General features: G+C 43.5%; 1 protein-coding gene across 1 annotated transcript in view; it reads right to left on the reverse strand.

Moving 5' to 3' along the window:
* Positions 1–18951, reverse strand: part of LOC146237565 (D(5)-like dopamine receptor) — a 39990-nt gene extending 21039 nt beyond the window's left edge. The window contains exons 1-2 of the mRNA XM_084685076.1: positions 17588–18951; positions 9910–9922 (exon numbers count right to left, since the gene is read on the reverse strand). Coding sequence (XP_084541202.1) covers positions 9910–9922; positions 17588–18781 — 1207 coding nt within the window. The 5' untranslated portion in view covers positions 18782–18951. The remainder of the gene's footprint in view (positions 1–9909; positions 9923–17587) is intronic.
* Positions 18952–26827: the final 7876 nt, after the last annotated feature.

Genomic DNA, 26827 nt, shown 5'->3' on the forward strand with positions numbered 1-26827 from the left:
CCAAACGCCAGCTTTACTGCCAACCACAGTCCCAGACTTTCCCTCTGCTACCATCTCATCCCCTGGTCCCTCTGCTACCATCGCGGGCCCTCGTCCCCTCTGCTCAATCTCAGCCCCTGGTCCCTCTGCTACCATCTCATCCCCTGGTCCCTCTGCTACCATCTCAGCCCCTGGTCCCTCTGCTACCATCTCATCCCCTGGTCCCTCTGCTACCATCTCAGCCCCTGGTCCCTCTGCTACCATCGCGGGCCCTGCCCCCTCTGCTACAATCTCAGCCCCTGGTCCCTCTGCTACCATGTCGGGCCCTGCCCCCTCTGCTACCATCTCAGGCCATGGTCCCTCTGCTACCATCTCAGGCCATGGTCCCTCTGCTACCATCTCATCCCCTGCCCCCTCTGCTATCATCTCGGGCCCTGCCCCCTCTGCTACCATCTCAGGCCCTGCCCCCTCTGCTACCATCTCAGCCCCTGGTCCCTCTGCTATCATCGCGGGCCCTACCCCCTCTGCTACAATCTCAGCCCCTGGTCCCTCTGCTACCATCTCGGGCCCTGCCCCCTCTGCTACCATCTCAGCCCCTGGCCCCTCTGCTATCATCTCAGCCCCTGGCCGCTCTGCTACCATCTCAGGCCATGGTCCCTCTGCTACCATCTCATCCCCTGGTCCCTCTGCTACCATCTCAGCCCCTCGTCCCTCTGCTACCATCTCAGCCCCTGGTCCCTCTGCTACCATCGCGGGCCCTGCCCCCTCTGCTACAATCTCAGCCCCTGGTCCCTCTGCTACCATCTCGGGCCCTGCCCCCTCTGCTACCATCTCAGGCCATGGTCCCTCTGCTACCATCTCAGGCCATGGTCCCTCTGCTACCATCTCATCCCCTGCCCCCTCTGCTATCATCTCGGGCCCTGCCCCCTCTGCTACCATCTCAGGCCCTGCCCCCTCTGCTACCATCTCAGCCCCTGGTCCCTCTGCTATCATCGCGGGCCCTACCCCCTCTGCTACAATCTCAGCCCCTGGTCCCTCTGCTACCATCTCGGGCCCTGCCCCCTCTGCTACCATCTCAGCCCCTGGCCCCTCTGCTATCATCTCAGCCCCTGGCCGCTCTGCTACCATCTCAGGCCATGGTCCCTCTGCTACCATCTCATCCCCTGGTCCCTCTGCTACCATCTCAGCCCCTCGTCCCTCTGCTACCATGTCAGCCCCTGGTCCCTCTGCTATCATTGCGGGCCCTGCCCCCTCTGCTACAATCTCAGCCCCTGGTCCCTCTGCTATCATCTCGGGCCCTGCCCCCTCTGCTACCATCTCAGGCCCTGCCCCCTCTGCTACCATCTCAGCCCCTGGTCCCTCTGCTATCATCGCGGGCCCTGCCCCCTCTGCTACAATCTCAGCCCCTGGTCCCTCTGCTACCATCTCGGGCCCTGCCCCCTCTGCTACCATCTCAGCCCCTGGCCCCTCTGCTATCATCTCAGCCCCTGGCCGCTCTGCTACCATCTCAGGCCATGGTCCCTCTGCTACCATCTCAGGCCATGGTCCCTCTGCTACCATCTCATCCCCTGGTCCCTCTGCTACCATCTCAGGCCCTGCCCCCTCTGCTACCATTTCAGGCCCTGCCCCCTCTGCTACCATTTCAGGCCCTGCCCCCTCTGCTACCATCTCAGGCCCTGCCCCCTCTGATACCATCTCAGTTCCTGCCCCCTCTGTTACCATCTCAGGCCCTGCCCCCTCTGCTACCATCTCAGGCCCCACCTTTTCCCCTGTTCCCTGTCCAGCTCAAATCTCCTCCACTCCATCAACACCATACCAGGAGGACTTTGAAGAGTAAGTGCTTTAGACACCATGCCATTATTTTGGACATGTATAGTACAAATAAATGCATTACATATAATGAAAATCACATTCTTACTATATTAATAGATTTGTTTTAATTTCTAAATACAGTAAACAATAGATTACGGGCTATAGCAGCATGTGTTTTCAAATAACAATGCAGACTTCACATTTGTGTTAGTGACGTTACTCCTACCTTTTATTCCTCTCCATACAGATTCATAGACATTGCTGCCATACTGCTGAATCTCAATTTAAGAGTTAAAGATCTTGCTCCCACTGCCAATCAGATCAACTTAATTCGTAATGAAGAGTTTGATGGCGCATTGAGAGCCTTCAGACGGCCCGCATTTGACCCTGAGTCAAAACTTGACGTTGTTTTTATTGATGAGGACGGTCAAGGGGAACGGGCCATAGATGCAGGCGGGCCTACCAGGGAGTTTTGCAGGCTTCTGATGAGGCAGCTCCAAGAGCATCCAATATTTGAAGGTCCTCTGGAATCACGCACCCTGGCCCTTGACAGTGTTGGTATGTATAATTGAAAGGAACATAAACATAATTGATTTGTTACTCACTTAAAAGGCTGTGCAAAATTATTACATTTAAATGTTCTTTCTTTCTAGCCCTTCACAACAAGATGTACAAAGTTGTGGGCCAAATGTTGTCTGTCTGCCTGGTCCAGGGGGGGGTGTCACCAAATTTCTTTTCAAAAAGGCTTTTCAACCAAGTATTTTGTGTACCATCTGGCCCGTTCACCATTGAGGAAGTTGAAGACCATAGTCTTAGGACTAAACTGGAGAAGGCACGTTTCGAAATCACAACAAATCTTGACAGATCATTCCATTATCATGGATTTACTTTAGTTTTGAAATACAAGCGAGGGTCCAGACGTTTACATCATTTTGACCCTGGTGTTGTTATATTTTTTAGATAGGCTGTGCAGAGACGCTAGAAGATGCCAGACATGCCGTAAATGACATGAGTGAAGAGTTGGCTCTGATGGGAGCTCTACAGCACCTCCGGTCCTTGGAACACAGGAAGAAGCTGATGGAGGCGGTTCTTCAATTCTACTGTGAGGGACGAATACATGCGGCCCTCCAACAGTAAGTTGTCAATATATCTTTACATGATTACAATTGCAATTTTCTACAGAATAACATTGAAGTACATCATGACAGTGTAAGTAACAGTACAGGTAATCTTGATTCAGACTTTTTTTCCTCTCGTTTTGTGTCAGATTCAGAGAAGGACTGGATACTCTTGGTGTTCTGGAGGAAGTCAGCATATATCCTCACGCATTTGAGAACATATTCCTCCAGGACACAACATCCCTGAAAGCCAGTGACATAGTGGGGCTTTTCCAGGCCAGTTGTCAATCCTTTCCACGATCAAACAGGAGGCGGTTGGAGGCAAGGACCATAGCCTTCTGGAAGGATTGGCTCCTGGAGGTAGAAGGTATGATCTCCCTGTGCCAATTAATCTGTTCTTGCATAACAAAGTAGTTGCTTGGCATGATGAAAATATATCAAAGTATGCAAACATTATTCAAGAGCCATGCCATATAGTGGCCAAATTGATTTTATTTTATAACTTAGTATCTACTACTGGCTATGATCCCGTCGTTTGTCACTCTTATTCCAAAATATCTATTTTTTCCCCCAATTATTATACAGGCGGACTTGCCTTTCCAATTACGTTGGAGCATGTCCTAATTTTCGCAACAGGCCTGCCAAGAATCCCAGCAATGGGATTTCCGGTACAGCCAGAGCTCGCCTTTCTTTACCCTGAAGATAGACTGTCCAGGTTCCCAAAGGCCAACACGTGTGCTCTGGTGCTCTACTTACCTGTGGGCCAGACATACGACAGCTTCAAAAGAAACATGGAGTTTGGAGTTGGTTCTGCAGATCAGTTTGGGGAGGCTTAAATGTAGTTGTTAATGAACACGTGTTTTGTTCTGTTCAAATGTATTTCAAAATTATCTTTGAATTTGTTATGCAATTGATCTGCTGATCCGTTGGGAGGGCTGAATATTGTTCGTCCTACATGTGTCATATTGTCCTAGTTACATAATGCAATAACATTAAACACACACAAAAATACACAAAATTGTATTTGGTCTGCTCATCTTTATTACATTGTCGTGATTGAGACTGTCAATAGGCCTCGGAATGAGTAAGCAATGTGATTACAACAGTTGGATGATGCGTCAGAAAACCTTGCACAAAAATATGATATGGTTTATATATTTCGAGATATGTAAATAAGGAGTGGTAGACATTTGTCACGCTTCTCCAGAGGTCGCCCCACAGTCTTTCCAAATGGCGTTGTTTTCCCCTCCATAGTCACATCTGACTCTGGATGGGACACCAAACTGGGCGACTGCTTCCGACAGGAACAGGTCCATTACAATGCCACTTCTGTTGTTGCCTGAAGCTTTCAGGAAATCCACCAGTCCTAAAAGATGAAGGAAGGGAAAATAAAAGATTTCACCTGCATATCAAATATATATATATATATATATATATATATATATATATATATATATATATATATATTTTTTTTTTAATAAATTGCTTGAATGCAGCTAAAAGGATTTGTATACATTTCTGTGCTACATGTTGGGCGTTTAATAGCAAGAAAAATCCTAACCACTATTGCATCCATGTGAAGCTGAAAATCTTATTTTCAATTGAAAACTCATAAATAATCAGCTTGTCATTGGCTAGGGACACAGTTAGGGCAAATGAACGAATCACAGTAAAACAAGCCACTTACTTTCCGAGCTTGTGGTTGCCATCAACATGCCACAGTGCCACTCGATATGTTCTCCTTCGAAGCCTGTGGGACATACTCCGAATAGCAGCACCTTTAGGATTAGTCCTGATGACGGCCTCACATGCCGTCTCTGGACTACGATGCCCTCACCCACAAGCCAGGCCCTGCCAGCTTCTGGTCCTATCTCTTCATTGCCACAGATGACATCCAGCACACAGTTATCAAGTGCATCATCTGTTAGAATCGTGTAGCAACCCCTAAAACAGAGATTGTACTGTCTATGGAAGACAATGTATACATATTACAATTTAGATACATTTTTTACATTCCTCCCGAGTAGTAGCTCTAAACAAAACAATGCGTTTAAAGATATGGGATATGAAAGAGTTCTATCACAGGACATCGTTTTCTTCATGAAATGTATAGAAAGGGTAATTCTGCTGTGTTTCATGTCCTTTGTAAAGAAACAAAAGAATTGTGTAGGGCTTTTGATAATAATAATAGTAGCTGCATGCTGTATACTGCCGCTGGTTGGACAACTGATTAAAAAAATGGCAGGGGTAATAACAGGACAGTTTCCCTTACAGATAGCTCCGGAAGGAGAAGAAGGTACTCAATCATTGTATGAGGTTCCCTCTAACATTTTCATTACATTTACATTTAGTCATTTAGCAGACGCTCTTATCCAGAGCGACTTACAGTAAGTACAGGGACATTCCCCCCCGAGGCAAGTAGGGTAAAGTGCCTTGCCCAAGGACACAATGTCATTTGGCACGGCCGGGAATCGATCTGGCAACCTTCAGATTACTAGTCCGATTCCCTAACCGCTCAGCCATCTGACTCCCACAACCAAATATGGGCAGAGATTTACACAGAGATGATGGAACTAGAGCAGAGACAGACATTGGAATGTAAATCTAATCTGGATGAGTTGAGACAAATGGGACTGGATCTAATTTTGTTTTATGTCACCAGATGGACACGGCAGACGACCCCAACCAGAACGACCAAGATAACCCAAGATGGCAGATACCATCTTCATCCATGCCATTCCCGACAAGTCAGAACCCACCACAGTCAGGTGTAGAGCCACAGCTCATAGAAATCCAGGATATGTTCATAAATGAAAGTCCAGAGAGTCCACCCCCTTGGGTCCCTAGTGATGTAGAGGATGATGCAGAGATAGACCCCTCAAACCCCATGCTGTATATTCTCACAGGTCAGGTTCCCAGCAACCCCAGACTGAGGCAGTGGTGGGTCCACCTAGACAGTGTGGTTATGGAGCCACCTCAGCAAACCTGGCTTCAGTACTTAGAGGAGCTGCCACTCCCCGACCTTGGTCCATTACGCTCACTGGACCAAGCCTCGGGGGGGCCTCTCTTTTTCAGTCCCCCAGGATCGTCATACCGGATCCAGCAGCTCGATGACCCCAGAAGTGCCATGCCACCAGTCAACAGCCAACAACCCCCTCCAGGATTCCAGACCATGGAAATCAATGCAGAGTATCCTGCGGGGGGAGAACCCCCTGGAGACGAGAGTGACGGCCCAGACGGAGACACGGATGCAGGCCCAGAAGAAGACACAAATGACGACACGGATGACACCGAGCTGATCACCGGACCAAGCACCGTGGAGATGGATCATCGAGTTGGAGAAATGTCAACAGCTCAGTTTAAGGGCTTCCAGGCACGAGTGACCAAGAAGATATTGAAACGCCTGAGTATTGCCAGACGGAGAGGGCAAGCGCAAATTCGGAGGAGGCAGCGCTATAGGGAGAAAGAGTGTATGAGGAGGCGACACAAATATAGGGTGTTGATGCACCAGAATGAAGGGCTGAGGATCACAATGGATAACATGGAGCGACGTTAGGGGGAATATTGATTAATGTACCCACCGGTCCCGCCGGCACAGGATGATTACAACCATGGGTAATCGTACTCGTTCGCCTTCACTATTTGGTGTCAGTCACAACATTTCACAATAAAGCACCAGTAGCATGTGTTGCATGGAACACTACTTCACAATTTCAAGTCCAAGATGTATGTCATCTCCCAGTTCCTGTTCCCCCTTCATTTTTTTTCTTTCTCTTTGTGCTGCTGTCACTGCAGTATGTCTGTGCTAATGTCATTGTTCGTTTTGGTTTGTCTCACATACTGTTTAGAGGTGCCCTTACAGTTTAGGTCTTCACCACGTGGATGCAGGGTTATGTGGGAGGGGTAGGGGTGATATTGTCCACTGCAACTCACATCTGCAGAGTATAGTAATGGGGCAAGACTCCGTCGCTCACTGGCTTATCATTTGATCTGCAGTCCCTGTGTGTCTGAGACGCTTGCTGTCGAGGGAGAAACAACAAACATTTATCTCTAGAACGTCACGACCACTGGCTGGGGTGTATGGAAGGCCTAGTGGGCAAGTATTAAAATGCCCCCTTGTGTCAACCAGGCATAATTAACGCCCTTTACGCCTTGCTTGACGCGGCCCCGTCTCAACCAAGCGTAAAAACCACCGACTTCCATACAAAGTCGTCGTCTTTTTCGCCTCGAATTGAACCGTGTCACGTGTTGACAATTTACACTAGGGGTGGGCGATACTGCAAAATTTGAAAAGCAGTTTATCTACTTTTGTGTAGGGGAAAGCAATGCCTCCCAATACCTCATAATAAGTCAATGCATCATCAATATGCAAATTGGAATGAAAATTGAAAAGTATTATGTAATTAATATAACTTATTATGTTTTATGTTTATTGTATACACCTGCCCACTAAAGTAAATTCCTTGTTTGTGTACACTTACTTGGCGATTAAACTAGAGCTGTCAAACGATTAAAATATTTAATCGCGATTAATCGCATTAATGCCATAGTTAACTTGCGATTAATCGCACATTTTTATCTATTCTAAATGTCCCATGATTTCTTTTTCATCCATTATTTATTCAAATTTTAATGCTCTTATCAACATGGAAAAGTGGTTCGGATTGCTTCGTGCAAATGTTTTTTTTTAATTGAAAACAACATTGCAATCGCCTGGCTTTGACGAGCGGGCGGAGAATTCGCATCAGCTGTGTGCTTGGCCATCAAAATTGTATTTTAGACTCCACGACGTGCTGCGATGATAGCTCAGTTCACAATGACAGAACACACTGATCACTTTCGTCTTGTCAATGGAACCATTTGGCAACCTTTTAAAAGTAAACTTTCCATTCAGAATCTTATTGGCATCCATTTCGGCGTCTGGCGCTGGCAATCAACTCAAAACGTAACGTTAGCCTACTACCATAGAATGTCTAATATCCGTAAACGTGCTCTGCTACTACTCTTTAGCCGGCTCGCAAGGCCAAACAAGTGTACGTGGCGTGCCTGTTGTTTTGTTTCCGGTCTAGCTAGATCCGGTGCGGTATTGTAGTTTTTCTAATGTCAGTGGTTGTTGCAACAGAATGTGAAAAAAACTACAAAGTTTGCTAGGTCAAAAAGAGCGTTAATCGCGCGATAAAAAAATTGACGCCGTTAATTTGGGTTTGCGTTAATGCCGTTAATAACGCGTTTAACTGACAGCACTAGATTAAACACGTTTCTGATTCTTCTGATTTGCATGTTCATGATCATTGAATGCTGAGTTTAATTAGTTGAGAAGCTTCACTTCTCTTTCTCTCTGCCATCAGTGTGCTGCTGACTGAGCCAGAAACAGACTACTGTAGGTCTGAACACGGCCAAAAGCACAACATATTTCAGACCCAGATTAAGAAATCAAGAAATGCTGTTCCACTTGTAATGGGTAAATAAAGTATGGTATTGCCTAGTGTTAGATGTAGGTAAAAAGCTTGCTTATCTAGCTAGCTATAATTATAATGTTTGCAGAAGGATCTTTGTGACTTAATGCTGTTATAATAAGAGAATGCCACATAAGGGTGCTTCGGCCACTGAAGGAAAAACTTAGGCAACTCTGACTTACTTTCCTCTTCCTCAAAAAAAACGTCCTTATGTTCATCTTGCCTGTGGAACAGTCGAGGTCTGAAGTGCTAGCTGCAAGCGCGATGCGTCGATCAAAGAGTATGGGAGTTGGCTCAATCAGCGTCTGGTTTTCCAAAATTAAAGTCTGCTTGCTTGAATTTCCGATTGGAAATTATGACAACAATTGTAACAACTAATACGTAAGTAAAGTATGTCTAAGGATGCTCGTGCGAGCTACTATCAAATACAATGTTGGTTAGCTATTAGCTATTAGTATAGCTACATGCTCTTATGGTTTCTTCCCTTTAGCACTTATTTTTTGGTTGTTCACAATATGTACTTCTTGTTTTTGGCTACCCGCCAATGCTATGGGGCTATCTTGTTGTTATTATCAGTGACCTATGCACTTTGTAAAGCTCTCTCTTGGAAGTCGCTTTGGATAAAAGCGTCTGCTAAATGAATACTTGTAAATGTAAATGTAGTATGAAGTTGGTGGTCACAATTGCAATACTGTATGATATAAAAAGGGGTGCAGAGACAAATAAATGCAGTAATATCAGGCTGGCTGGCTGGCTGTCTGGCTTGGAGGTTTGTTAACTTCCCTTGCAGTCCCTGTGTGTGATAGCGTTGCCTCAGTATTGTGCGCAATTTGGATTCACTGCCAACATTCCTTAATGTAAGAGGCAATGCGCAAACTCAGTTGGTGGCAATATACAACTGTTGTTACTATTCAAGTCAAGTGTATTTTATTGTCATTTTAAATTACATATGGTTGTGCATAATAAAAACGAAACAGAGTTTCAAGTTCAGGTTTTTTATTGTCAGATGCAGATGATAAAGCAAAGCAAAGCAACCTGCCATAACATGACATGTAAGTACTCAAAACAAGGCAATAACATGACATATAAGTACTCAGAACAGGTTTACACCTATGACAAGAAAACATATAATATAATAAACTTCCAAAATTAACAATAGAGTTACCTAAACCTATAGGACCACGGGACTAAACCTATTTCCCCAGGACTATGATGCCATATAAAACACAATGTTGTTGTGTTAGATGTAGGCCTACTGCTTTTAACTTGAGTTGAACGCTGTTAAACACTGCCATGGTCAGCAAACACTAGCCATGTCTCTACTTCAGAAAGGATACTGTTCACAGCTGTATGAGTCAATAGGACATTACCATTACCTGAATGACTTGTAGTGATCGGGAAGTTATGCCTGTTCTGATGATGGTAAAAACCATGTTAGATTGTTGGCTCTGTGAATTGTTTGGGTCTCCTCTCCCTGTCTTCTGTGTCTTTGGTTCTGTTGCAGGATGACAGGCAGGTAGAGGAGCTGTGATTGCTGCAGGGACCTGTGACCTGGTCCTTAATAAGCTGTGCCCTAACAAGCAGGGTCTCTCCATTACTAGCAGGAACATCATTACTGTTTGCTTTTTAGTTTGTAATGATTCTCTACACTACTGTAAGGCAGATTTTCTGTGTACATGTACAGCCTAAGTATCTGTGAGGTCAAAGGTCCTGCAGCGAGGCCTCCCACCGAGCAGAATATAGCACACAGTCCAGACAGTAAGGAGACTGTGAGGCAAAACATGTACAAACTGGGACTTCAACATAATTAACGACCAGTTCACCTGCTAGTATGCTAGTGTATCAGTGTACTGACCACTGAAGACCCGTTAAGGAAGCAATTCTCCAGCAACTGTATTTAAGCTCTCTGAAGAGAGATGTTTGTCACTCATGCCATCAGTTTGTCTTGAACTGATTGTTTGATCCAGGTACTCGTTGTCGTGACTCCTTCCGGCCTGCCGTCATCAGAAACCTCCTTATCAACTACACTTGCACTGATGATCCCACATCCACTACCTACACTACTAATTTACATGACCCTCACATCCAACCGTTTCTTTGTAAGCATTTTTTATTGAATAAATACACTGTTATCCTTAGTTCCATGGCTTATCACTTCCTGAAGTTCCTAAGTATCTATCTAATCTTCCTATGAACCCGATTATGACAGTTTTAAACAAGCACTGGTTGGCTACACGCCTCATGCCGGGCTCATGTTGTGCTATAGCCCGTCATTAAAAACATTTTATAGTCGGTTGACTGATCGCGTTGTTGTACCCTGTGTTGTCACAGGGTCGGCACTAGCACATTTGGCGCTCTAGGCGAGCTTCACTCGTACGGAATTGCAACTTTCAAATGATATTTTGCCATGCAAAATTTCTTTCAAATAAACACAACGATCACAACGATGAACAAACATTAAAGTCCATATGGCAGGTTCATTTTTCCAACGAATTTGCGCTATTTGCTTGTTGGTAATACACATTTAAACTGTTATCCATTGCATTTGATGTTGTTGGGTGTCACAAAACGCAATATAATACACATATTATATTGCGTATAATATAGCCTAATGTATTGCATGATGTCACGTTGGGGAGACAACAGACCAAACTCTGCTTTGAGACCATTGAAATCGATTAGAAAAAACACTAGGCTAGTACCAGAGAATGTCTAATATGGGCTCTGTTAGTACCATCAAAACGTGGGACATCTAATTGGAAAGGTGTTTACAACGTCGGGGAAAATATTTAATTTGGGATGATCTTGGGGGGATTTTACAGATGGGACTGGCAAATTAGCCCATAGCTAGCCCATAGCTAGCATGATATCTAGATACAGCTACGTTTACCGGTAGTAGGCTAGTCTACTTATCTGAACTACAACGACATGATTGTCCGGGACAAGTGGATTTGTAGGGCAAGTGGAAGAGAATGTACTTGCCCCACTGGACAGTTTTTTTCAGTCGCTAACAAGCATTTGTCCAAACAGTTGTCAAAACTCTAAACACAATTAGCACAGCATCAGTCATTTTTGGGCATACAATTCACATATTTCATGTATTTTTCACACAATATGCAGTCAGTGAACACATTTCCACAACGCTTACATTTTCTTAACAGACAAGCATAAACCAGACTGGAATTAGCTGTGGTTGGCCCACTTTACCCAACATTAATCAGCTGTGTGTCCATTTTTCAATTGTCTTTTTTTTTCCAGCTGAGATATGTTGTTTTTGAACTAATATCATTGCAGAAGCAGATGTTTTTATAGGCCTATAGGCTATCTAAGGTTTGGATAATTGTTTTTGCTATTGTGGGATGTTGTGTGTTAACATTCGTAAATACTCCACAAACAATCCATCATTTTGTTGGGAGGTATAAAAACATCTGCTTCTGCAATGATATTAGTTCAAAAACAACATATCTCAGCTGAAAAAAAAAAGACAATTGAAAAATGGACACACAGCTGATTCATGTTGGGTAAAGTGGGCCAACCACAGCTAATTCCAGTCTGGTTTATGCTGGGGACACACTATACGATTTTTTTAATCTTATAAGATTTTCAAACTGTGAGAGACCACAAACATGAGGACAAAAAATCCTAGATTTAGCTGTTTTGCTCCTACAGTGTGTGGTCACTCTTAACACACCTCACACCAAGGGAACATCTGATAAAATCTGCGGAACCATCAAGATAATTGGGACATATGTTACCTAGGATTGTCGGAAGGGCCGAAATCGGCCCGATTATCCTGTGGTGTGTCCCCAGCATTAGACTCAGTGGCAGGGGTTATGTCCTTCAATTACTATAAAAGAAGGACTTTGGGCGCCGAGACTGGGTGCGGAGGGGCGTCTCTCCGATTTGCGCTTTCGGTGGTGGTGGTGGGGGGGGGGGGGGGGTGCTGTTGAATCATCTTGCCAAGGGCGGCAAAGGTACTCGCGCCGGCCCTGATTACGCGGACATTGTCTTAACACAGAGTGCGGATGAAGCAGCTCCATGTCCAGTTCTATAAGATTTGCACTTTGCAAACTTGCAAACGATTTACAGTAAGTACAGGGACATTCCCCCAGAGGCAAGTGCCTTACCCAAGGACACAACGTCATTTTGCACGGCCGGGAATCGATCTGGCAACCTTCAAATTACGAGCCCGATTCCCTCACCGTTCAGCCACCTGACACCTGACTTTAGTATAAAAGGGGAACTGAATTTGTTGGCCAATATGGATCAAAGAAGAACGGTTCAGAGAGGGAGAGGGCGTGGAGGACAAAGGAGAGGAAGGCCTAGAGTAGTGATCTCTGATGAGATAAGAGCAACAATTATTGACCATGTAGTAAATCATGGTCTCTCTTTGAGAGAAGCTGGTCTAAGGGTGCAACCAAATCTGCCACGTTCAACAGTTGCATCAATAGTACGCATTTTCCGAGAACACAACAAGTGAGATGAGCATCCCTTAATGATAACTGAATTACACATTACAGTAAAGTACAATATAATTAGTGCTGTCAGTTAAACGTGTTATTAACGGCGTTAACGCAACCCGGCGTCAATTTTTTTATCGTGCGATTAACGCTCTTTTTGACCTAGCAAACTTTGTAGTTTTTTTCACAAGCTGTTGCAACAACTACTGACGTTGGAAAAACTACAATACCACACCGGATCTAGTTATACCGGAAAAAAAACAACAAGCACGCCACACACACTTGTTTGGGCTTGCGAGCCGGCTAAAGAGTAGTAGCAGAGCCCGTTTAAGGATATTAGACATTCTCTGGTAGTAGGCTAATGTTTTGAGTGGATTGTGAGCGCAAGACGCCGAAATGGATGCCAATAAGATTCTGAATGGAAAGTTTACTTTTAAAAAGTTGCCAAATGGTTCCATTGACAAGACCAAAGTGATCAGTATGTTCTGTCGTTGTGAGCTGAGCTATCATCGCAGCACGTCGTCCAAAATCGTCTGAAATACCACTTTGAAGGCCAAGCACAAAGCTGATGCAAATTCTCCGCCCCTTCGTCAAAGCCAGGCGATTGAAATGTTGTTTTCAATTTTAAAAAAAACATTTGCACAAAGCAATCCAAACCACTTTTCCATGTTGATAAGAGCATTACAATTTGAAAAAAGAATGGATCAAAAAGAAATCAAGGGACATTTAGAATAGATAAAAATGTGTGATTAATTGCGATTAATCGCGAGTTAACTATGACATTAATGCGATTAATCGTGATTAAATATTTTAATCGTTTGACAGCACTAGTATATATATATATATATATATATATATATATATATATATATATATATATATATATATATATACATATATATATAACACAAAATAACAAATGGAGTTGGAATCATTTGCTGACAGCTTGGTCCCCCCCAGTTCAAAAATACCATCTTCACCCCTGGAGATACAGTATGTCTGCCCTGAGCTGGCTGGGAGGAGAGAGGGACCCTGGGTGGACGTAATGAAAATGATAATCAATTATGGTCTTTAGGCTAGAGGGGAAAGTGCTCCCCGTGGGGGATTTAACTCGCTGCTCCCTGCCTCATGTCATGCATGTGCAGTGAAGGCAGGGAGCGCTTCCCCATGTACATCCATTCCGCCAAAGTTAAACCATTTGTCATGTGTACGAATAAATGGTGAAATCAATCACGTGAGTGTCTTGACTGAACCAAACAGACATTGAAATAAGAAAGTGCTGGAATACCAAGTTGAGGACAAGGCCTACATCAATGAATGCTTTAATGAAATTCATATGATTGAGTTTACTATCACCCAGGGTTACAAAGCCACAAACCACAATTGAAATGAAAGGCTACAATTTCATCTCATCGTTCAGCAAAATCTAATATAGATCTGAAAGCCTACCATATGATTTCCAATAGTTTACAATGTAAATATATTAGCATAACGACATTACAAAACAAATCTCTAGTCATGATTAACTTGCATATTCATCCATTATGGTCAACCAAAACATATATTCCAGCTTTCAGGGATCCATGGTAACTGAGAAGGTGTCTCTTGCGGATCGTGAGTCTTTAACAACACGGCCATCTAGTGTCCAAAACAGATACTGCAGCATTCATTATTCATAGTGGAAGTGAATAAGGCTACTTTATGAAATGTTTCGGGTGGTGATTTTTTAAATCTAGGTCTACATGAAATTCTGCAGCTGTTTAAATGTACTATTATTTTTTAATAATTTTTCTCGGAGGGGCACTTTGACTCGAGGAGGGCAATTGGGCAGTTGCCCGGGCAACCTTAGCCACCCCCTGTGCACGTCCCTGCCTGAGTCACACACAAATGGACGTGTGGCCGGGAGGTGAAGGTTTCTTTGATTCTGTGAAACACCGCAGAGGACTCAAATTCAAATGTTCAAAATGTTCTGTTTCCAGAAGGTGATCCAAAGCGAACGTATAGGTTTGCGCTCTCCCCACGACTGTGATGTATGGCACTTGTCTCTTACGCGTGCATCTGTTCAGCGGACTGTAAAGGCTGCGTTGGTCCAGTTCATAAATATGAGATTCAGTTTTAATCAATACCTTCCCTCTTGCTGCTCCATGCACCCATGCTGAAGAAACAGTAAGAAAGTGTTGAACAGTCTCTCTATCATTTTGTCATGCGGTTGGATAGTGAGGATTAGTGCTGGTTGTCGCCAGTCACCAGTCAATTGAGAATTCCTTTAATGTACTTTGAAGTACAGTAGGCTATGTCAAATATGGCAAATACTCTGCTTTTTTGCAAACCAGTGATCTTCAATCATGGAGTGGTTATTGGAGAACCATCTGCGGGTTCTTACAGTAATAACCCTTGTGTAACCTTCGGGTTATTGTGGCCCTTCAGCATTGTGACCCACTGTGACAAAATAAAGTAAAGCATTTGTGTTTAAGGCCAGGTACTACAGGCAAAACCCCAGATGTTTGTTCAGTTTGTCAATTTGCAAATATCTTTTGATATTTTGGTTTTATAACCAGTAAACTTTCATAACATGACACAATTATTGCCGCAAACACATTTTAATTCATTTTTTATGATTTTATACAACCTTCCCCAAGTAAACAAAACCTGAAATCTTGGTCTGTTACCATCTCTTATTGTAATTTGTTACAATAGTATACATTAGTAGATATATCAAAGACTCCCTCAAATGCAGGGAGGATCTGTCCTTACTATTCCTTCTCACACCAAAAGTTACATTAAACATGACATGGGTTACTCTCCACAGACGTACATTTACATTACATTACATACATTTATTAATTTAGCAGACAGTTTTATCCAAAGCGACTTCCAAGGGAGAGCTTTACAAAAGTGCAAAGGTCAATGATCATAAACAACAAGATAGCCCCAAAACATGGTGGGTACCCAAAACATGAAGCATACATTGTGGAAAGCAAACATCTGCCAATGGGAAGAAACATAAGAGCATGTAGTTAAACTAGTTACAATTAAACAACATGAACCTATAGAGCCATCCTGTTTCAGAAGTTCATCTGTTCTTTGTTAAAGCAATTGATCACATTTGTATATATGTGTCAGTATTAAGCATTACACATTTTATATACTTGATATATTGATTGTTGTAGCAGCATTGATTAGCAGTATAGATGTCATTCCTTCACATTCACCGCTTGGCATGGAAAAAGGGTGACAGTTACGGTGCCATTTCACAGTCAAATGCAGACTTTACTACACGCCATGGGCCTGCTTAATTGCACACATCTTCAGTTTGACCTTGGATAGCATAACTTTTTATTACCAAACATATAACTCAATACCAATAACACAACAGCAGCTTCACAATGTAACACCTATTCAGAGGTGGTGGTTCCTTCTGGTGGTGGTTGATCAGGGCTTGGTAGTTGGTACTGTCGAGGAGTCTACAGACATGCTGGCCAGTTGGGGTTGATGTGTGCCTGAACAGCTTGTAGATGGTTGCTCGTCGTCTGTATCTTCCTGTTGGCCACGTGCTCCTCCTTGTACGCTCAGCATTTCACCCTGCATTAATTTTGAAATACGAAGAAAAAGGATCAGTATAGAAAGAGACAAAATATTCAAACAAAGAATCTTATACTTAAAACAATTATAAATATTTAAAACGAAAAGCATGCAGCCAAAGGAGCTCTCCACCTTTATTACTCATTTAAAAACTCTTTGATAAATCGAATATAAAAGCATAATAGAATGTTGACTAGACAGTTACTTGTAAAATGCATAGATAATGTTAACCAGTAAAATCTCAATTTAGCTTGCAAGTTATAACATATTTGAGTTGGCTAACATTAGAAATAACTTCAGCTTTTTCGAAGTGTATAGGCTAACTATTGACCAGACGGGTCCGTGTACCTTGTGGCCATTGGTTTTTCTAGGGTGACCAGACGTCCTCTTTTACCCGGACATGTCCTCTTTTCGAAACCTAAAAAATGCGTCTGGCAGGGATTCCAAAATTGTCCGGGATTTTGCCTTGTCGGATATTTGCGTTTTTTGGGGGGTCTTTCACAAACGATTACGCCCTTTCAACTTTTGGAATCTCCCAATTACGTTCCACCTTTTGGCGCGAGCTCTGACTTTGTAGAAAACTGTCATTGGTCGACCGCCTCTCAGTGTTGCCAGATGCACGATAATTATCCTCCAAATATGATCATTTTGATCAGACTGTGCGGCATGCAATACACTCTTTTTCGCCAACTCAAATCTGGTCACCCTGCATTAGGTCACACTGCACATTTGCCGTTTTAAGAATGATAATGATTAAACATGGACTTACCTGCAAGGGATGCATTGGCTTCATCTCGCAGATTCTTCTTCTTCTTCTTCTTTCTATGCTCCTGACTCCTGAAGTCTTTTCGAAAACATTTCCAAATAAGTTGACATCTAAGGACATCTCTGCCTCACACACGAATTGAAGTATGGCAGAGAGGTGAAGTTTTCTTTCAGGGTTCTCACGAGTGAATTGTTTCGTTTGTAGGTCAGCAACATAGACGCAAACACACGTTAAAGGTCGTTTGGGAGGGGTGGTGACGGGGTGTGTGTGTGTGGGGGGTGGAAACAGATGTGAAAGCTCGTCTCGGGAGGGGGGGGGGGGGGGGGTCTCCGGGAATCTTACTCCATATTGAGCCAATTGAAGTATGGCCGGGAGGTGAAGGTTTCTTTGGTTCTGTGAAACACTGGAGAGGACTGAGACTTTGTCCAAATATTCCCCATTGTGAGGGACAATAATGGGGCGCTGAGCCGTGGTGACTGTTGGGTCTTCCTGGAGCCTGGTATCGTGGTGGTACGTTATTATCTCGTTGCGGAAGTCAACAACTTCGACCGTAGGATAATATATATTACAACCCAGAATAGTCGAAAACGCTTTCCTGAAATCAGCATTGAATGCGTAAATGAATGGGTTCAAAGACGAATTGGCTAACCTGAACCAGACGAAAATGTTGAAGGTGGTGTTGCTAACGCACAGCGGGTCCCCAAGTTTGTTGATATCACAGAAAGGAACCATGCAGTTTATAACAAAAAATGGCAACCAACAAAACAGACATACTCCCATTATCATAGATAGTGTTCTGAAAACTTTGTTGTTTTTGAGCAACGTTTTTAATGAGTTTTCGTCATTAGTGTGTTGCTGGTTCTGCAGGTGTTCCACGGGCCTCTCCGGAGAGGATATCAGTCGAATCTGGGTCTGCGCAATTCTATAAATGCGGGTGTACGCTACCACCATGATCACCAGGGGCATGTAAAAACTTATCAGTGAAGAAGATATAGCATACGTCTTGTTCAGGCTGGCCTTGCACTCTTCCAACTTATGTGGGTTTTCCAGCATTGAGGTTTCGGTCTCTGACTTGTGCCAGTTCAATTTAACTGGAAGGAATGACATCAAAATAGACAGCCCCCAGGCAGCCCCAATAATCACGAAAGCGAATCTTTGGGTCATTTTACGCATGTATCTGAATGGACTGGAGATTGCCCAGTATCTGTCCATACTGATGACACAAAGGTTGAAGATGGAGACAGTGGAGCACATGATGTCGAAAGCTATCCAGGTGTCACAGAAGGCACCAAAGAGCCAGTATCCTGCCACTTCCGACACCGCCTTCCAAGGCATAACCAGGACGGCCACGAACAGGTCAGACACCGCAAGGGAGACGACAAATGAGTTGCTCACTTTAGACCTAAGGTGTCGAAATTTGATGACCGCAGCACACACGAGTGTGTTCCCCAAAATTGTGGAAACAATCAAAATTAAGAGGACACACCCGGTAAGCACACGGACGCTGGTTCGGTCTCCTGTGTTATTCGGCATACTTTTATCGTCAGAGGGATGACTTTGGTGGTGGTTGAAGAACCTCTCCATTGGCATTACTTTGTTATTTTCCATGTTCAAATGTTCAAAATGTTCAGTTTCAGAGGGTCATCCGTCCATAGGTTTGCGCTCTCCCCACAATTGTAATGTATGGCACCTGTCTCTTACGCGTGCGTCTGTTCAGCGGACTGTAAAGGCAGCATTTGTCCAGTTCATAAATTTGAGATTCCGTTTTATTCAGTTAGCTTCCCTCTTGTTGCTACATGCACAAACACTTTAGAAACTGTAAAAAAGTGTTGAACAGTCTATTATTTTGTCATGGTTATATAGTGACGCTAAGTGCTGCTAGTCGTCAGCCAATTGACAATTCCTTTGATTTACAGTTGCCATGCCAAATGCTCTGCGAGCTTTTAGTAACCATGGTCCTTCGGGTTTTTGTGACCTTTTAGCATTGTGACCTACTGTTACAAAAAGTGAAGCATTTTCTTTTAGCCGTCGGACTGCCTCACATCCCCCACAGCGCGAGATTAAAATGAAATTATGTGGATTCGTTTTTGTAGGGTGAATTCAGGTATATTGGGACAGCATAAGGAAAAAGCATTTTACTTCTGCCTTGAACATGCTATGGTAAAGTTAGGGGTGCTAATACATTGCTTAGGAAGCATGTAACTAAAGTCACATAATATAACGTAGGTGACATCACACGGGGGGGGGGGGGGGGGGGGGGGGGTCAGCATCAAACAGGAAGTTGACCCCGAAAATTAAGAGGTGAGAAGAATGACATGTGCTTTATGAGGATTTTAAAATAAGGCTGTAAAATGTATAGGCTCAATTTAACGTGGACACCAATGTTGAGCAAATATGTGGGATGTAATAGTGTACTAAAATAAAAATAAACATTTTTGAAATTATGTTTTTATTTATTTAATTTGAACATTTTCTTGGTGTCCCAAATTACCAAACATAGTGTGGTAAATTGGGACAGCATGTTTCAGGTAATTTGGGACAACATTTTTAGGATTAAAAACATGGGCGTAGATTTAGGGGGGGACGCTAGGTACTTGTCCCCACCACCAACATTTGAAAATGACAAAATTGTCCCCACCAATATTTTAGCAAATTGTGTTGCTATTTGGATCAATTCCGACGGCCAGGACGCGACAGTAAAAGGAACGCCATAATTTGATTGGCTGAAAACCCGAAGGGTGAGGGTTACCTGACACGCGACACGCACGGGAAGAAGCATGCTACTTTGCTTGCTTGCACTGGCAGTCGCAGACAAGGTAGAGGGTGTGTCGGCGACAATGGTACAGCTAACTTACCAGGGCTGTCTGCCGACAATACATAGCCTACATTAAAGGCCAGAGTAACACATTTCAGCATGTACATGTTTGCTCCTTTTTGTGCTTTGTAGATCAGATATGCCTCCACCCAAGAAGAAGAAAGGGGACATACGAAGCTTATTCAAAAAGCAGTGTAAGTCAGGTTTAAATAACTAGCCACACTAGCAGTGGTAGTGACCAGGCTTTCCAATGCAAATTCTACTGTGGAAACGTATTAACTGGTGATATTATATGTTACCCAGGATATTGTTACAGCTAAACCTAGCTTCCTTAGCTAATCTTTCAATCAAGGTTAAGAGTCTAGCCTAGGACAAAGTCACAGTTGATGGACTGTCACTGCATTGCTAGACAGGTGCTGGAAAAAACAGTTGGCGATGTGAATACGTTAACACTGTTGGTTATTCAAATATAATGAGTCATTATTTGATTATTAATGTCCAAATAACACTGTATACAATATGGTAGGAGGGTTAAACTTGCTAGCCATAGGATAGGCTACAAAATGAATGAACCATTTTGTATGCAGGAAAGACAGCATGAAAACACTCCAGATGTAGAGCAGGCTGAGGAAACATCATCAGGGCTTCAGGTGAGGTTTATGATAATAAAAAAGTTTGTTGTTCAGCATTACAGTCTCATCATCACAGCCTCTTTTTTTTTTTTGGGAGAGTGCATTTTTTAGATTATACAGTTATACTAGCTCTTTAGGGATAGTATACAGAATGGCATCTCGATGGCATCACTAAAATAGTGAGCCATGCATTACTAAAATATTACGAAGACTTATTTTTTACACTTAAATAATGTGGATACCTTGAGGAAGTCAGAAATGTCTCATTTATTGGGTTATGTTTGGAACTTGATGACAAACTTAAACTCAGAAGATAGAATTACAAAAAATGTCCCAATATACATGAATTCACCCTATTGGGTGAAGTTGTCGCAGCACAACGATGGTCGATGTGAGCCTTCGGGTAATTGTGATTGGAGCATTGGCGGTCCTAGCACATTTGGCGCCCCGGGCGAGTTCTTCACTTACCCCCCTCCAAAAAAAAAACCAGTAACCAGTAAACTTTCATAACATGCCACAATTATTGGCCAAAACACTTTTATTAATTCATTTTTTATTATTTTATATATACACAACCTTCACCAAGTAAACTGTACCAAGGGGCGCAGCCAAGACGGCACAGCACCACTCAAAAGCACGTTTGTGATATGCCAAAGCAGACGTCTATTACCATGAATGACAAAAGAAAAAAAAACTACAAAAAGAAATTAGCTTCTTCCTCGGGTGACGCAACGGTCAGGACTGATCTGGCTAGGCTGTCTGGACCCCTCCACTCCTCACTGAAAAGACATACAGTAGGGCTAGATTTGTAGTCGTCAATGTGTGTTGGAGTCCAGCTTCTACTCACTTCTAGCGATCTCTCTTTGCGGCAGGAGTGGCCCGCTTTTTATAGTGGGGCCATCCTCCATCCCACTCATGAGCTGCACCTGTGTAGCTCGTTGTCTCTCCTGGGGGCCGACCACGGACATAGCTACCCCCGATCACCTGACCCAGGGCTTGCCGGTGCCGCTGTCCAAGGGGCTGCGCCCTTGGGTTGCCACAATACAAAACCTTAAATCGTCATCTGTTACCATCTCTTATTGTAATTTGTTACAATAGTATACATTAGTAGATAGTGTATATCAAAGACTCCCTCAAATGCAGGGAGGATCTGTCCTTACTATTCCTTCTCACACCAAAAGTTACATTCAACATGACATGGGTAACTCTCCACAGACCTAGATTTACTTGTCATACATTAATTCTTTTAGCAGACGCTTTTATGCAAAGCGACTTCCAAGAGATATCTTTACAAAAGTGCATAGGTCAATGATCGTAAACAAAGAGATTAGCAGCATTGATTAGCAGCATAGATGTCATTCCTTTACATTCACCGCTTGGCATAGAAAAAGAGTGACAGTTACGATGTCATTGCACAGTCATATGCAGACTTTACCATACGCCATGGCCCTGCTTAATTGCACACATCTTCAGTCTGACCTGGGACAACATAGCCGTCATTGTGACTGGACGTGAAGGGCATCATATCTAAGGATATCTCTGCTTCACACGCGAATTGAAGTATGGCCGGGAGGTGAAGGTTTCTTTGGTTCTATCATAATCACAAAAGCGAATCTTTGGGTCATTTTACGTTCATATCTGAATGGACTGGAGAGAGCCAAGTATCTGTCCATACTAATGATACAAAGGGTGAGGATGGAGACAGTGGTGCAAGGGAGATGACAAATGAGTAGGTCACTTTAGACCCTGAGGTCATCAAATTTGATAATCGCAGCACACATGAGTGTGTTCCCCAAAAGCGTGGAAACAATCAAAAAGAGGAGGACGCATCCGGTAAGCACACGGACGCTGGTTCCGCCACCTGTATTATTAGGCGCGTTCGACTTCATGCAGCGCCGGCGGCACCGACAGTCGGCTGCAGTCGGCTGCCTTGAAGCTGAGAATGCCATTGGCTGCTTCAAGTCAGCCGGGCTGCAGGCGGCTGCAGGCAAACTGGCGCTGCATGAAGTCGAACGCACCTATTACTTCCATCGCCAGAGGGATAACCTTGGTTGTGGTTGTAGAACTTCTCCATTGGCATTACTGTAACGGGGGCAAATGTCAACAATGAACACTAGAACAACACTAGAACAAGACACAACCGTCACTACGCCTAACAATCATGGACGCCGCTACGCCAAGCGTCTGCAATGATGGACCCCGCTACGCCAAGCGTCTGACTTTTTGTGGTTAGCTAGGAAGATAAGCAGCTAGCTCACCAAATACTGGAAGGGAACCGGAAGTGACCATGTGAGGCGATCCTTTATTTAGTCAAGTTTCTTAACATCTGTTGTAATTTTGTCAATTAAAAGTTGTAATTGACCAAGAAGTTTCACCCATTCGTTTTTACTTTGTAACTATAGTTTTAAAACCCTTCAGCAAACTGTGCAACTGGCTGGCTAGGCAGGCTACTGTAGCTGTCATAGTTTTTTGCCTTTCCTCACACTCTCAGCCCAGCAGTGGCGGTTCTAGCACATTGTGCGCCCAGGGCAAGTTTATCGTTACATCAGTGAACACGCACGTCAAAATATCTTTACAATGAATTTATTCAAGTAAGGTAAACGGATCTTATGAACAAGTTAGATTATGGATTTGATATGAGTTATTGGTTTCAATGAACAGAATGAAATGGACTAACTTAAAGAAATACAGAAATGGGAAGTCAATGATTACATCCTTACAAATCATAAACAGAGCTCACGCCAATGCCATGTCTGGGAGGAAAGAGCGTTAGCCATAGTTACGTTTGATCAGGGGTTGATCAATGAGGTTAAGGGCGGTTTGCGCCAAAGGTTCATTTGAAGAATCGGAGGTGAAAGCGCGGCTGCGCTGCCGGGTCATGTGGCTGAGTCTGGGGGATCTCAGTCAAGTCGCAATGATAATTGCGTTTTTGGTTCTTCTGTTGAAACGTCCAGATAGTGTCGCGATCACTATAAAATTGAATCTCAGGAGAAGCTTGGAGACGTCCTTTGGAACGCCAATCCCAATGGCGTTCATGCCATGGTTGGTTTCGCTGGAGTCCGAGATTGATGGTCATCTCAGATATTTATACAGTTCAGAGTTTGAGTGAGGACCTGTCTGGGGTCAGACGTTGACCCCCTCCTTCCTTCACACCTACCAAAGGTATGATCTGGTCTCTGGCTGGTTCAAAAGATCATTCAAATATTTTTCTGGGCATCTTGGTACAGTTACAAAATATAGTTGAATGATTGTTTTATTATGAGAGCTTTGTGTAGATACCAAGAATGACATGGTTATCTTTCAGGAAGACGGAGTAGTTACTAGAATCAAGATTTCAGTGAACACAACATTAAAACAAAGTAACAAACATAACACAAATATCCCTCTCATAATTCTCCACCTTGTATTCTCGTGGTAAAGGTGAAGTCTGAAGAACTTTCCTCAAAAGTTCTGATTAAGGTATGTTCTTTGTTCAAATGCTGACAAAACGGATGCAAATGGTTGCTGGAGACGTGTTGTCTCAAGCACGCCCTTTGAAGCTTACAAGCTAGCAGGAGGGCTGAGATTGGGGAGGCCCCCCCCCCCCCAATTCTATGGTTCCTTTGCATCGGCGTTTGGTGGGTAATCAGCATACTGAGGGTGTCACAAGGGCTGATTACGTTTGTCTGATGTGATTGAATCACTCTTCAGGTGTGGCAAGATGTTGGATCCGTGTGGTCTTGCTGACCTCACTACAGTGGTACTAAGTAGTAGTGTCTACTTGACTGAATTGATTGCACCGTTTGCACATGCAATAGTGTTGCTTATTGGAATGGATTGCAAGCAAAGAATTCCTTTAATTAACTTTGTACAAAAGTACAGTTGCCATGGCAAATGCTCTGCGGGTTCTTAACCATTGTGTAACCTTCAGGCTATTGTGACCCTTCAGCATTATGACCCACTGTGACAAATCAAGGTAAGCGTCACAGGCCAGGACGAACCCTACAGGGTCAGAAGTAAACATGAAAGCAACCGGCGTCTCCATTTTTCGTTGGTGGACAAACGTTTTTTCCGCGTGAGACTATTTTAAAGTTTAAAATACAGAGTTTTGGTCGCGCGAACACAACCCCAAAGTGATTCTGTATACAAAGTGGCACACATACATTCAAGTCACATAGTTATCTCAATGTTCGTTTTGGGACTTGTACGGTTGTTCGTCGCATGAATACAATTGTTGATTGCATACATACACCTGTGGCCAATTTAGATAGGGAGCGTTGGATTGGCTGTGTTCTGGTAGAATAGGCTTACTGCAATGGTTGTTTGTGAGGAAGTGTGGTTCGCCAGGCATGCTGACTGACGTATGTTATTCTTTCCTTGGGGATCGGCGCGAGACTCCGGTGTTCTTAACGCTGCTGGAAAATAGCCACAATGGAGTTGGACATTCTACCACGCTCTCCGTAAAACCTCCCGAGACTGTGAAAGACGGGCACCACGCCCGACGTTCTCGACTGCCAGCTGTAACCGCCTGTTGACGGAGCTTTGGGCGGTGTTGCTGCTCGGGACTGAGTGCCACTCCATGGACCAGACGCTTTGGGGAAAATGCCAGGCCGGTATCGTTGTTAACTGAGGAAAGACTCTATAGCCTACCTTGTGTTGGGTGGTTGTCATTTGGGAAGTGATTTTTTAAAATTGTACAAACATATTTATTTTACAAACCCTGTAGTGGGTGGAGTGGTCAAGGCTTGTCCTATTAGTGTGCAGGCACTTGACATAAGTATTTTTGTTAAAGGCCTGGTATAAGTGGCAGTCCTACAACATTTGGCGCCCCTTGCAAAGTTCTCCCATTACTGCCCCCCCCCCCAGAAATGAATCTCAATACTTTTTTTATGCCAGCAGATAGCGCCAAACACAACATTTGCGGTAAATGCCGCCACTCTTCATAGCGCCCGGGCGGCTGCCCGGTCGGCTGCCCGGTCGGCCCGTGCCTAAAACCGCCCTGCCCGCCCCAGTTTGTCCATTTGGATATCTTTTGATTAATTTATGATTTTATATACAACCTTCACCAAGTAAACAAAACCTTAAATTGTGGTCTGTTGACATATTTTATTGTAATTTGTTACAATACTAGATATATGGTGTATGTGTCTTGCAAGGAAGGGAGTTGGGCACCAATGATTTTACCGCATAGTGAACACAGCTGGTAAGATCATTGGTGCCCACTCCCTTCCTTGTAAGACGCATACCTCACCCGGAAAGCTCTCGATTGCGAGTGACCAGCCACCTCGCACAGTCTGTTCAGCCTCCCACCCTCTTGAAGAAAGTATAGGAGCCTCCGAAAAGCTTTATATTCCAAGTTGTCAGGAAGCTTAATTATCTCCCCAAAATCACTCAGGACTCTGCAACAAACTGTCTCTTGCACTTTTTTATTAAATTAACGTATTACGTTTACACTTTACAAAAACGTATGCTGCTGTACGTGAATCTGTTTACTTAGTATTAGGATACTTGTCTTATTTGTTGTGCCCTGTGCACTTTATATGTTTCATTTGGGATAGTGGTGGAAAACGTCCTATCAATTCCTTTCTTCTTTCTTCTGTGTTTACATGTGAAGAAATCGACAAAGCTACTTACAAGACTCCCTCAAATGCTGGGAGGATCTGTCTTTATACTATTGTTTTTGAATTTCATAGTGGAAGCATAAGGTGCTCAATAAATTGTACGGACAAATATTTACACATCTTTATTGCACTGTGTGGACAATAAATGGTTCACTTTCTAACCTGAACAAATCAATGTTGTGTTCTAATACTAATTCTTTGTCCTTGGACTAATACTGTAATTCAACAAATACTGTGCTTGGAAATAGATGGATTTTCTGTCCTTATTAGGAATGCTTAGAAGCACATCTGAAATACTAATGTATAGCCTGTACTGTGCAATATGTGTTTCTGCTCCCACATCAAGCAAGGAATGTCAGAGGACAATGGGACCAAGACAGCATTGTTGTTAGGCGGATAGAGTACCGATTCACTTGCCTCTCTTTTTTTCTACAACCGTTGTAGCAAGAAAATCGTTTCTGCCAAATCATTTGTTACCCCAGAATGTCTGCCTACAACTGAGTTCTCAACCAAATACCACGGCCAAAAAGTTTACTTCCTGATCATGAAAGGTGACATGAAAACAGAGGATTGGGGATGGAAACTGGTGGATAACTGGTTCCTGCCA

The sequence above is a fragment of the Hypomesus nipponensis genome, chromosome 21 (genome assembly GCF_054491055.1).
Source record: "Hypomesus nipponensis isolate SF chromosome 21, ASM5449105v1, whole genome shotgun sequence".
Lineage (NCBI taxonomy): Eukaryota > Metazoa > Chordata > Actinopteri > Osmeriformes > Osmeridae > Hypomesus > Hypomesus nipponensis.